This window comes from Carassius auratus, chromosome 3 (assembly GCF_003368295.1).
Source record: "Carassius auratus strain Wakin chromosome 3, ASM336829v1, whole genome shotgun sequence".
Classification (NCBI taxonomy): Eukaryota; Metazoa; Chordata; class Actinopteri; order Cypriniformes; family Cyprinidae; genus Carassius; species Carassius auratus.
Window position 1 is genome coordinate 21,697,816 of NC_039245.1, and position 13,767 is coordinate 21,711,582.

General features: G+C 36.7%; 1 protein-coding gene across 1 annotated transcript; it reads right to left on the bottom strand.

Annotated features, from left to right (window-relative positions):
- Window positions 1–520: 520 nt before the first annotated feature.
- Window positions 521–12,027, bottom strand: LOC113050764 (ral guanine nucleotide dissociation stimulator-like 1). Its single transcript, XM_026214056.1, has 17 exons — window positions 11,313–12,027; window positions 8,473–8,747; window positions 7,726–7,770; window positions 7,388–7,557; window positions 6,769–6,911; window positions 6,473–6,679; window positions 6,284–6,387; window positions 6,104–6,188; window positions 5,335–5,406; window positions 5,152–5,238; window positions 4,551–4,583; window positions 4,070–4,191; window positions 3,885–3,977; window positions 3,654–3,777; window positions 2,375–2,647; window positions 1,619–1,733; window positions 521–1,461 (listed from the first exon to the last, which is right to left on the bottom strand). The coding sequence occupies exons 1-17, from the start codon at window positions 11,334–11,336 to the stop codon at window positions 1,316–1,318; spliced, it is 2,118 nt and encodes a 705-aa protein (XP_026069841.1). The 5' UTR covers window positions 11,337–12,027; the 3' UTR covers window positions 521–1,315.
- Between the last annotated feature and the right edge of the window lie 1,740 nt (window positions 12,028–13,767).

The window sequence follows — 13,767 nt, forward strand, 5'->3', positions numbered from 1 at the left end:
AAATACAAATCTGGATACAAGACTGTACAGATCCTTCAAAATTTGTTAATCATGGTTCAGTTGAAGGCAGTTTAGGGGTCTTTTACATGGGGCAGGTGGATGCATTCTGCTACTGGTAGAGATTATTAGCATAACCAGACATGGAATGAATTTTCTAGCTCAGTTCTGTTCAGAGATTTCATATGTTTACTTCACATTCAATTAGTTTTTTACTTTGAGAGATGCAGAATATCAAAAGAAACTAATGGAAGTTTTTTTTTCAGACCCAAATGCACAAATCTATCAGTTAAATATTGCAGGGTTCAGAATACACTCACATAAAACAAAATGGACCATGCAACTTATTAAACAAATACTATCTTATATTGTACACTGCATTATATCTGAAATTTACAGAAAACTAATATATTGTATTACTACATATCTATATTAAAATGCATTTGAGTGCTAATATAATTTATCTTCTTTTTTAACTATGCAAGAGCTTGTAAAAGCTCATAAAATCAAACTGATTGTGGAGTCAAGTTACTTGAATTTAATCCTCATAAAGGAGAATATACAGTAAAACATGGTATAAAAATATCCATTGAATGTTCAGTAATGCTGCCACACTACATCATGCAATAAATCAGAAATGATTTATTGATCAGAATACAGCTGGATTCGTCAGATGACGTGTAAATGCAGTCCCACATGACAGTGGATGTGACGGTGTGTCTCTGGAATGATGTTGCACCGGTTGAAGCGGCTCGTCTTCTCACACACCGTCATCATGCTGTAATCAGGAACACTGTGAACTCATCGTGTGATATCCACAGGCAGTCTCTACAAACACTGACCTTTAAAAAAAGTCTCATCCCAAGCCTCTAGGAGTATGACTGTGTTTCTATTCAAATTTCATGCATTTTCGCACAGTGTATCTGGTTAGACTGTCACATTATTGCAGTCAAAGAATGAGAGCTGAAGGTCACTGAGAAACTTTGCTTCATTCCATTATCACTGCACTGAATGTGAGGAATTCAAGAAGATGAAGTCTGTTATCAGTCTCTTGTCACTGAAAACAATTTAAAGCACCTGGGTTATGAATTCATGAAACTGAACTCATGATATTTGAGCTCTACAGTTAACATCAGTGAAGCTATTTACACGTTTTATCATGCATGATTCATTAGTGCATGTTACTGGAGTAAAACAGCTTGGAAATGCCATCTCATAAAGTCTTCGGCAACTCCCAAGGTGAAATGTGGGCTAGAAGACGAATCATTTTCAGCAACTGTGCAGAAAAAGTTTTCCATAATCAGAGCTGAATCTGCTTTTATTTTGTGGCTCGTCCTGAAAACAGTGAAATAGAGCGAATGAGTTGTTTCCGTTGGCCCTTTGGGCATCGACGTAGAACGAAGTCGTAGTTGGCTGATGTAGACATGGCATAATATACGTTGGCCTTTTCTGGAATATGCAGCTCTACAACAAAAATATACATAAGAATTATAAACACTGCATTAAAAACATTGAGATTAACCTTACATTTATTGTTTTAATCTAAATGTGTATAGAGGGTTTCAGAACTTTTTGATTTCACCAATCTCACATTTTATTTATTGAAATCAGTTTTCAGTACCTCTGCCTTGGGCCAGAAGTTGTACGAGGGTGAAGTCCTGATCACTAACATCCTCCAGGTTGTGTTTTTGCAGAGCTCTCTGGATCACCCGAGCAGTCTTATCCTGACTGGTCAACTTAGCAAGAAATCAGAAAAAAAAAAAAAAATGAAATTAGTTTAAGCCAGCTGAGAAAGATTTTTTATTTTATATATATATATATAAAAAAAAAAAAATCTGGACGGTTTCTATATATATATATATATACATACACACACACACACACACACACACACACACACACACACACAAAAATGCATGCATGTATATATTTAAGAAAAATGTTACATGAATACATAAATGTAATTATTTTCAAAATATTCACTGTTTTTATATAAATCTAATACATATACACAGTAAACATTTACATACAGTATAATGTAAACAAACTTATTTTTGATGCGATTAATCGTTTGACAGCACTAATATTTATAATTAATTATAAATCAAACTAGTTAGGGTTTAAGGTTTCCAATTATTTTTATCTTTTTTTAACTACAATATTATTAATAAATGTTGTTTTATTAATTAATTGTGTTTTTACAGACGTACGTACATTCTAAACAAAAATTATGCAAGAGATGCAAATTATTTTTTTTTTATTATTATTAAATTAATTAATAATTTAAGTAATAGTTTACACATAAAATTGATCTTTTCAATATTTAATAGATGCTGTACAATATCTATAGCTACCGCTTTCTCTGTCCCACACTTACCAGTAAGCTCTTGTACATGTTTCCATTGGTGCAGAACTCCACGCTGACCCTGATGATGCAGGAGTCGTCCACCTGCCTGTTGTAGAAGGGCAGGGAGGTCATGGAGACCGAGCGCCTGTGTGAGGAGACCAGACGAGGGTGTGCTGATGCTGATGAAGACTGATTCAGGTAGAGGATTCGCTGAGAGCTGGAGGACGAACTAGACACGGTGGAGGAATCAGGAGAGGAAGACGAGGGAAAGGCCTCCGTGCTCTGACTGCAGCTGGAAAGAGCCTTTGAGATGAGAGGAGACATTTCAGAGCCACTTTTATCATTAGACACCATCACAATCATTATCAACTGTGAAGCAACAGTTCAGCACTGGCACAGATTTGGATGATTAGATATAGACAAAAAATACCAGGTGACTTAACTTTGTACGGGGTAATATAGAGTTGAATGACCATTAGAATGACTGAATGATAATATTACATCAGTTTTGTTGATTTGAGCTTAAATTGCTCTATGGGAAGCATGAAGAATAACTACACAGAAAATAGAGGAAGCTGCTGGATACACCAAGGTTTGGGTTCAATTCCTGGTCAAATGTAGCCTGGATGCATACAGCATGAAAGTAATAGTTGTAAAGGAGCATATATGAACTGAACAGCAACTTTAAATGATGGAAGCGATTAAGACAAAAATTTTCAAGAATTTGAAGCATTTGAGTGCTGTCGTCTGTCTGTCCCTGAATACAGTACAGAGGACACGGCTGCTGACACAAAGGACACTTTTTTACACTGTGCTTGAGTCATGACAGGAATGTAAAACGCATGAGACATTAAAACCAAGGACAGAAACTTTAGCTGTCGGTAGGAAATGATGTCAATGACCTTAGAAGTGAACATCCTGATGACCTTAAAAAAGACATACATGGCTGCAACTGCTTGATCAAAAATACAGTAAAACTCTAATATTGTAAAATATTTTTATAATTAAAAATAGCTGTGCTCTGGTTAAATATTTAAATGCAATTTATTTCTGTGATGCAAAGCTGAATTTTCTTGTCTTCAGTGTCGCACGATCCTTCAGAAATCATTCTGATATGCTGATTTGATGCTTCGACATTATTAATGTAGACTATAGACATATCTAAATATGACAAGAGGTGTATTAAAATAATTGTAATGATAGCTAATTTTTATTAGGATTAAGAACTGAAAGTCCCTTCTGACCAATGCACTAAGTGAAAGAGCCTAAATGAATAAATGTACATTTGTATGTGTGTGCACAAAAGTACCGCTGTTATAAAAGACGGTGATTGAGCAGCAGATATTTCCTCAGTTTCAGAGCCGCTGGATCCTGACGAGGACACACTGATCTGGTCCGAGTTATTTTTGGACCCCTCGGTCCCTGACAAGAGCCTGAAAACACAGAGGTTTGCTATGTTATGCCAATGAAAGCTTGCAGATAGCAGGACAGTTGCTGGAGACTTAAATTAAAATGATGCTCAAGCTAGACTTATACGCACAATGAGAGCTTTTTGGTGAGAGTTCGGGGACTCCAGCCACTGTTGGATGGAGAAGTTTCATGAGGAGTCTCCAACTGTCTGGAAAATTCATAGCTGAGGACAGTGACACATGATATTAATTGTATAACCTCAAAAATGTATTGCATACATTTACCAACCACTTTCATAAATCGATCATGACTCACCTCTCCTGATCCGACAGCAGTTTCTGACTCTGTAGCCATGCAGCGATCCGAGGATGATGGGGTAAATCATACTGGGAACACGAGGCCTGCAGCTGACGGATCTGCCTTAAAATCTCATATTCCTGCAAAACAGTGGGGGTAATTCCCATGAAATGAAGAGGCAAAGCAACAATACACAGAGCAAGAGATTAAAGAGGAATACAAGGAACAAAGCCATGACTGTTACGTAACACACCATGCACAAATAATTCGTCATGAGATTAACATCAGTCCTCCTTCAGGAGAAGAGCTCTGTAAACAGAAGTCTCTCTCTACGGCTCGCACGTCAAGCCGACGCGTTAAAGAGGACTTCATGATTGTTCAGAACGGGCTCTTTAAGATCACACCAAATCTATATCAACATCAACATCTGGACGAAGACGGCTAGCCTTAGCAACGTTCAATTAGACAGTTAAGAAGATAAACCAAGAGAAGGACTCACCCGTCTCCTCTTTTCAAAATTAATGAGGCCACCCTGTTGATAGCATGTACAGAAATCAATCAAAATAATACATTAATGACAATTCTCCATGTGCAACCAAATGAAAAATGTATATAAAAATAACTTTTTATTATAAAAATGAAGATGTTTCGCTGTGCCTGCTAAGGTGTTGTGAATATTGTAATGCAGCTATACTATTTCTGATTGATCAGATTGGTTTTAGCACATTTTCTAACTAGTCTGAGTGTTGCTAGGGTCAGTAGAGGATGCTAGGGTTTTGTCACAATATTTAAGCGCATTGTGATGCAACTACTACGATGTTTGCGGTATTTTATGGCACATTCTCTGCTAGAGTAATCTGTGTTTTGCTAGGACATTGATATAGTGTTTGCTAGGGTGTATCTGAATGGCCTTGCTGTGCTGTTCTGCTGATTTTAGTGCCCAATTGTGCAGCTGGTTGGGTGTCTGGGGTGTTTTTGGGCATTCTGTGCTAGGGTATGGTTGCAAGGTGTTTGATAAGTGATGGAAATGTAATAGTAAAGGCATCACTAATAAAGGCAAGCAGTCCGTCATTTCTAAACAAGCTTGACTCGATCCTCACCTCCACAGTGTGTGGTAGGGCAGTGTCCAGCATGTTCAGCACTGAAAGGTACGTCCCCAGGTACGGAACGGTCCCTCCAGTCGAGCTCTGCAAGAAATCACTCCACTATTAATCACCTGAGCAGCATCACCGTAAAACACTGATTACTGACTATAAATAAGTGTCAAGTGTCATCATCTTCACCATCTGTTTGGTTAAAGGGCATCTCTTGGATGTTTTTGTGGTAGTGTCATCCATGTCATCTTGACTCCCATCCTAAAACATGTGAGAAACAGCATGAAGTCAAGATAAGATGTGACACTCTAATAATTACAAAAACACACCGCACGAACAAATACTGGGTAAAATACTCTGTTAAATCATTAGGAATGAAGCTCTTTGTTTTTCGCTCATCGGTAATAAAAATAGTGCTTTCCCATGAACTCTGAGATCAGGTAATTGCTCTAATAATCCCAGCACACTCTGGTCGAACAAAGTGTCTCAGACCAATAATATCATAAGTGGATTAAGAAAACAACTCCAAATTAGAGATCAAATGTGTTCCACTTCAAATTGCAAAAGAATGTTGCTTGATCTGATTTCAAAAACCTTGATAAAAACACCAATTCAAAGTCTATAAAGCATACTGAATTACAGTGATTATACGGTTTTAAAGAAAATGCTAAATGCTAACAATCTTTTCATCAGGTAGCACAATGTTCCAGAGTTGTTATTGTTAAAAGGAACATTGGATGCCAAGTTAATATGTTTCTTAAGGTCTTCATGAATGTCTACAGCATACTCTGGTTGAAGTTCCTGGTTAAAGTTCACAGCGAGCTGTTTCAGTGCATGTCTCTAAATAATAATGAGCTACTGCCCAAGCACTTAAAATAAAAATAATGCATTAAAATATTAAATCTATATTCTATAACGGTTTATAAATACTACTAAAATAACACTGATGTCAGCTTACATCCACAAAGATTTCTCGGCTGGTCAGAACACAGTTCTCATCTGGGAATGTTTTACACAGGTTCTCAAAGACAGACATGGCCTCTCTGGAGATACAGAATCAGATTCACAACAAAATGAATTAAGAGAACAAAACCAGCTGTGTGTGACTATAGTGTCATAACATTTGAGCAGTCCATACCTGCTGAGAGCAGCCCATGACTTCTTGAGTGTGTAGATGGGGTTGGACTGAAGGGCAGATAAAATGGCTTTAAGAGAAGAGAAGTTCTTCAGCTCTCTGCATCCCTGCGTGAAATAAATACAGCATGAGAGTGACTTTGAAACACTGAAGATCATTTACAACCTCCACCCATCTCTAAAAAGAGCAAACCTGTGCAATCTGAACCCATTTTTCAATGACTCTGGCTCTTTGTGTGGCAGAAGATGAGGATCGAAGCAGAGAAGTGATGACCCAGCTGGTGACTGCATTAAATTGGGTGACGGTGGCCGAAACAGTGGGTGAGAGGTTCTCTTTCTTGTCCCGTTGAGACCACACACAGCCCAGACACTGGAAAGGGACCACCTCCATGAACAGGTCCTAAAACATTCAACAAGATCACAAACATTACAAGTCAATATAACCATAAGGAGTCAAACAGAAGCAAGCGATGAAACACTGGCACTCACAGCATCCAATCGTGTGAGATGTTCGGCTACGTCCATAACGGAGAAACCTAAGAAATCCATCAGGTTATCTGACTCGAAGTCTCTCTCCTCCTTATTCAAAGCAGATTCTTCTAGACGATCAACTGGACCACCTGACACAACATCTGCATGTGCACAAGACAGACTAATTCAAGAGGCTAAATGTGATCTATACACCGTTTTCAGTCTATAACAAATAAAAATTTGATGTGCACAAAAAAAAAAAAATTCTATGCATTTCAATATGTAATCCACACAAAATTGTGTAAGCCCATCGATAAATCAAATAAAAATGAATAAAACACATTTAAACCTCCATTTGTTAAAACTTTAAGACTTAAAAAAATATGGGATTAAATCTGGGATATATAAAAGCTGAATAAATAATCTGAATTTTCTGCATCATTACTGCAGTCTTCAGTTTCACATGTCCTTCAGAAATGATTTGGATAATCAGTTCTGATTTGATTTTCAAGAATCATTTCTTATGATTATCAATGTTGAAAACGGTTATGCATTTTTTTCAGGATTCTTTAATGAATAGAAGAAACGAAAGAACATGATAAAAGTGATCATTCACGATACATTATTCAACAATGACCTTCAGCCTGCAATTTCTCAAGGAGCGTTTCACAGCGTTTGGCCAGCGGGAGGAGAACAGGGTGTCCTCTCAACTGCAAGCACATGAGACGCAGGGACGAGTGCATGGGAGCGTCCCTCAAATCATCACTGTACTCCTCTAACCACATCTGAAGCACAGTCCACAAGGAGCTATGAGGGAAATAGAAATACACACACACACACACACACACACACAGAAGCTGGATTTTTTAAGTTGTATTACAGCAACTGTATACATGTAGAGCCAGTGTTTATATGCACACATGCACAGACAATTTAACCAAGGTCTACTGTACATAAAGGTTTATATAGTTTTACCTGCTGGAGTAATTGGTGCTGTCAAGCGCAGAGACAAGGTTGCCCCTATTAGGGGAAAAAAAATAGTGTTTATATGTAAACATTACTAGTGCTGTGTGGTGCTTATTTTACACTTAATGTCGTAAAGCCTTGTTTACAAAACAGAATAAGAGACAGTAGCTATAAATCAAACTATATTATCAAACTAAGATACCAAGACACACCTTTACATTTTACATGTTCAAGTACAACTGAAAGACTGACGCAAAACTGTTAAAACCTTTATTATAATTAGAATCTATTTTTTTTTCTAGAAAAAAAAATATCTAAAACATGAATTTGATAAAAACAAATCTAATAAATAAAAAGTGCAAAAAAGTTTAAAAGTGCGAACCACCAATCGATGTATGGTAATTAGGTTTATATGGACACTGAATTCATCTGATATCTTTCAGACTTTAAAAGTGATGCTTTTAATTTGCAACACCCAGACTTTCTTGTAATGGTTTAAATAATATACAAAACTGGCTTTCACAACCCAAGTGTTAAATTAAAAGGGTGAAATTTCTCATTAAAAATGCTTAATTGAAACCTCAAAGAAGGTTGATGAGTATATTATAAACCCATGAACCTTCAGAGATGACCAGTAAAAACTGAGAACAGGGAAGTGATCAGTGATGACATCTGAACTCAACACACCACAAAATACAGCTGGCCATCACAAACTCACATTTGCATAACAGTGTGCACACATCTAAACACACACACCTCTGAAAGAGCATCTGGATGAGTTTGTTGGAGCTGGTGAAGGTGCGATACGTGGACAGGAGTATCCTGCCGTAGTCTTGCTCCTGACAGCAGGGGTCCAGAAGGTGAGAGACCAGCTTCTCCAGCGTGGCCGCTTTTAACCTGCGGACTTTACATGTCCGGTACTGAACGAACGCCTCTGTGGGATCAGCTGACTGCTGGACCGGCTCTCTGCGCAGGGTGATCCCAAACACTGCCCCACTCTCGTGCTCCTCACCCCACTCTTGAACAGGCTCCTTTGACCCCCCAAAAAAATTAGAAAAAAAAAATGTACATACTGTATTTATATATACTGTAGTTCACTGAAAACATTTCTGATTTTCTAAAGGCTATTTACTTATACACAATGTTCCACATGTGTACTTGTTTGCTTTTGTTTATTCAAAAGGAGAACTTTTTTTTTTTATAATTGTACTAGGATAGAATTTTCGTCAGATGCAATTTATTCCTATGATGCATTGTGTGTAAAACAACACTGGTGACCGGCCTGTCAGCTAAAAGCAGCATGGATTTGCAAACCACAGACTGCTTCAGCTGAGGGGACTATAACAGCAGGGCAAGTCCACACGAGCACACCTGAGCCGTCCTGAGTGTGGATCACTCCTCCTCTCCTGCGGAGTATGGGTTATGTGCTTGCACTTAACTACTATTATGAGCTGCTGTGACACTCCAGACTATCAATTACAGTCCATTACTGACGAGCCAAAATGATAAACAAGAGGAGATGTGAAAACAAGCAAGCAAAACAAGAGACTACTGTTCAATTCCAAGCTTCAAGAGAATGAAACCGTTGCTAGGGATTGCTAGTATGTCACCAGGGTGTATCCAAAAGTTCACCAGCATGTCGCTGTGTGTTGTGGGTTGGAAAGGCATAGCTATGCAATCGCTATGGTCTTCAGCAGTGTAATTGCTAGGATGTCAGCAGGGTGTTCTGGGTAGTTTCTAAGTGAAAAATGTATTCAAAGTTTACCAGCATGATGCTTTGGTGTTGTAGGAGTTATGTAGTTGATATGGTGTTATAAGGGGTTGCTAGGGTGTTCTGGATAGTTTCTAGGTAAGGACTATATCCCAAGTTCACCACCAAGACACCAGTTCCTAGGTGGCTGCTAGGATGTCACGAGAGTTTTCTGGGTGCCTGGCAAAGTTTAAAACTCTTGTTTTATTGCAATGGCTATTTGAAAAAGCACGTCTCCCTCAGAATTGCTAATAATCACAGCTATTATATCTCAATCTGAATATTACATGAGTCCTTCCTGATGAAAAACAGTGCCTTTATATTCCAGTGAACTAACACTACAGCTAACGAGAAGCTGTCCACAGCTCAAGAGCTACAGCACTTCAGTTCAAAGGACATGCACCTGGGACACATAACATATCATTATACAAAACAGTTCATTAAAGCTGCATAATAATGACACACACAATGATTCTCACTCAAGGGTAATTTTTAAACCTTTTTAACATCCGTCCCGTTTCAAAAACAGTGCTCTTTCAGCTCCATATCTCCTCCAAACAGCACATTATTGTTTCACATTTTGCATTCGATCAAGCAAGTCCATGGGTAATTGTCATCAGATAGCAGGACACATGAGAAAATGGCTATTAATCAAGGACTAGGAAAAGAATAACGTCTACTTTGACACCCAACAAACAGTCCAGGCCATGTCTGTTGTCAGCCCAGCACAGAACATGATTTTCCCCTATTAAACAAAAGCTGAACTGGAACTGCTGCTGCTGGTCATTTACTTTGGCATAATGTCTGTTGCCAACATTCACCATGCCAAATCTCACAGCAGACTAAAGAGAGGCACATGACACACAATGCTGGACGCAAACTGGTGGCTGGTGTTGAGCACAATGAGAAAAATGTGAAAACAAAACTGATTTCATGTCCAAAAATAAAGATCTAACCATAATACGTCTTAAACAATATTATACTCTAGTCTAGATGTTGGAAACAAAATAATTTTAAGGGACCTGAAGGATTGTTCTGAAGAACAGCAGGCAGTTTATCTGTTCAGGACAAACAAGGGACTCATGAACAACGATCACACAAAAAAAAAAAAATAATAATAATAATAATATATATAAGGAACAATTGGGAAAATAGTAGACAAAGGTTAATGTGGTTTCACAGTATGACAATATACTATATATATATATATATATATATATATATATATATATATATATATATATATATATATATATATGTATATATGTATGTATATATATATATATATATATATGTATGTATATATATATATATATATATATATATATATATATATATATATATATATATATATATGTGTGTATGTATGTATGTATGTATATATATATATATATATATATATATATATATATATATATATATATATATATATATATAGACAAAAACGTTTCTCTTTTGCACTAGATATTTACTTCATATTAGATATTTTGCACAAACCCACTATAAAGAAAAAAAGCACATACTGATATATAGCTTTTGTGACAACTTGCCCCTACAAGCTATGATTTATGAGACTGTAGCTGAACACAGTGAGGTCAAGCCCTCTCTGACCCACACTGGACTGCCTCGTCTGTCAGCACTGATGTATATCTGTATGTAATCGGACAGCACTTTTTCTCAACACGATCTCTTACTCTTAAGAGCAGTCAGACCACAGCAATACACTGCATTCAACACATACAACTCGATTCAAAGACACACTTATGTTTTGCACAGCTATAAAGTAAGCTAACCTAATTATCATAGTCATTCAGAAATAATTATAAGAAATAATCCATCGTCTTACCATTGTCAACTCCCTTTTTCCCATTTCTACGAGGATGTTTTTATCGTATAATCCATCCCATCTTCATAAATAACCAGAATAACGTAAATGCCTTTTAGAGAACAAAAGCATTTCGTATGTATCTTGATGTAGCTATTGCAAAGCCTATAACATTTAAGTTCTCACTTCATTTATAACATCTTAGTTGCATATAAAATAGCCTTTTTGAATAAACGATTATTATAGATACGAAAATAAACTATAAGTATAGCTTCTATATTCGCTGTAACGATCAGAAACGCCTGTAAACACGCACCGGGGAGGAGTAGCTTTGCTTTGAGACGATCGCACTAGTGTCGCTTCACCTGCTCTCTGATTATCATCACACAGTGGGAGGTGTTCAAGTTCACATCTACACTGTTAGCGACACCACAGCAGCTAAACCTTCACATTCAACACTGAAAGTTATATAAGAATTATTTAAGGACTTTAAACGGAGTCTCTGACTGAAAGCTGTTGAGCGTCGCCGTCAGCTGAGCCTATCTTACCATCTTCAATTTAATTTAAAGAAAACACGAAGGTTGTGTTTGTACATCTAGAAATGTAAAATTAAGTTACAAATAACCTTACTTTTATAGAGTTTGTCGAGGTGCCGTCTGGTACTGGTCTAAAGGGGCTCTATCAGATATATCAATAATTTCGTTTTTTTTTTAAATAATTATTATAAATGTGAGGGGTTTTTCTTAGAGTAATTTTTTACCTGAATGAAACGTGCATTCATGAAAAGGTTACTTTTTAAAAATAAAAATGAATGAATGAAAATATTGTACCACTACATGTGCCATATTTTTTAAATATTGTAAGCCTTTTAATTAGACTTAACGTGAACATTTAATATTGCCTATATGTAGGGTACTTACGTATCTAAATATGTATATATAAAATAATGTTTCAGTGAAAAATATTGAATATTATAGGCCTATACACACACCTACATACAATTGTTTTAGATATTGAACTAATATTCTATACACACACACACACACATATACATATACATATATATTATATATATATATATATATATATATATATATATATATATATATATATATATATATATATATATATATATACATACACACACACACATACATACATATACATATATACACACATATACATACACATATATATACATATACACATATATACATACACATTTATAATACACTTTGATTTGTACTCTGGCTGTCAGAGCCTTGGTAATATTGAACAATCTTATATTTAAAATATCACTTCTATATCCTCATAAACCACAGGGCTGGAGATGAAGTGCCTGAGGGAAGGGTTTTTCTGCTTGGTGCACAACAGAGGCCAAGAGCTCAGTGTGTGTCTCGTGGGACTGCTGTGATGGGGTTACTGTCGTCACTGCCGATCATATGATCCAGCCGCTATCCTGCCAAATAATATTTTACACACGTACAGTCACGTGTGCTTCATTACCATGAGGGCTGGTGGAATTTTCTGATCTCAAATCAGGTTTCATCTCAGAAGCAAAATGAAGTGAGATGAAACAAACCATAATTAGGACACGGCTGGTGTGTGAAAACAACAGGACAACCTTAGGCCACAAAACCCATCCTATGATGAGCACACAATAACACCTACATTCTGTGTTAATAAACAATAACTCAAAATCTGAGCTCTGGACTGAACTCCCAAAGTGCATATGAGCTTTATAAAACTGGGTTTGTCTGCCCCTGGAGACGTGGGTCTCATGGAGGGAGCTGTGCTTCTGTGTTGAGGGAGTTCAGGCACTTTGAACACAGTGTTACTCACGAGCATGTGTCTGAACACCAAGGTTATTTGGGAATGGGATATTTGTATTTTAGTACTTCCCTAATATTCTAGAATATCAGAAAACGTATTTCCTGGTTAGACAAAAGACAACCTTAAACACTGGATATAAGTTCAAGCATATTTCAACATTTAAAATACGGAAAACAAACAAACAAAAAAATTCCTTTTGGACTGATTTTGTATTTTAGTACTTAAAGAATATTCTACCATTGTTACTATGGGAGAATAGTAGATAATATTTTCATTTTCTGGGTAGCTAGCTATAACAATTCCACAAGAGATCTTACAAACTTTAAAACATAAGTAAATTTAGCTCAGTTCACCCCATTTTGAAACTTGTACATAAAGAGATTCATACGTCAACAACAATAATAACTCTGACCAAGTAAACGATTAGAAGATTCTTGTGTCATGCTGTTTGAACAAGCATGTGAAGCAAGTTTTACCCACAAAAATTGAGAAAAAGTGAAAAGTTGAAACAATACCGCTAGAGATGTAGTTTAACTTGTGTGCTAAACTTTAGGGAATAGTACACCCAAATGTGAAAACGTGCTGGAAATGTACTCACCCTCAGGCCATCTTAGATGTAGGAGTTGGTCTCTTCATCAAAACA

Bases quoted from the DNA above. Each gene is read 5' to 3' on its own strand.
- LOC113050764 (XM_026214056.1), bottom strand. From the start codon at position 11,336: ATGGGAAAAAGGGAGTTGACAATG. The intron at 6,189-6,283 runs GTATGGACTGCT...CTGTATCTCCAG, and splicing joins TCATGGGCTGCTCTCAGCAG to AGAGGCCATGTCTGTCTTTG. The intron at 1,734-2,374 runs GTAAGTGTGGGA...TTTCTTGCTAAG, and splicing joins ACATGTACAAGAGCTTACTG to TTGACCAGTCAGGATAAGAC.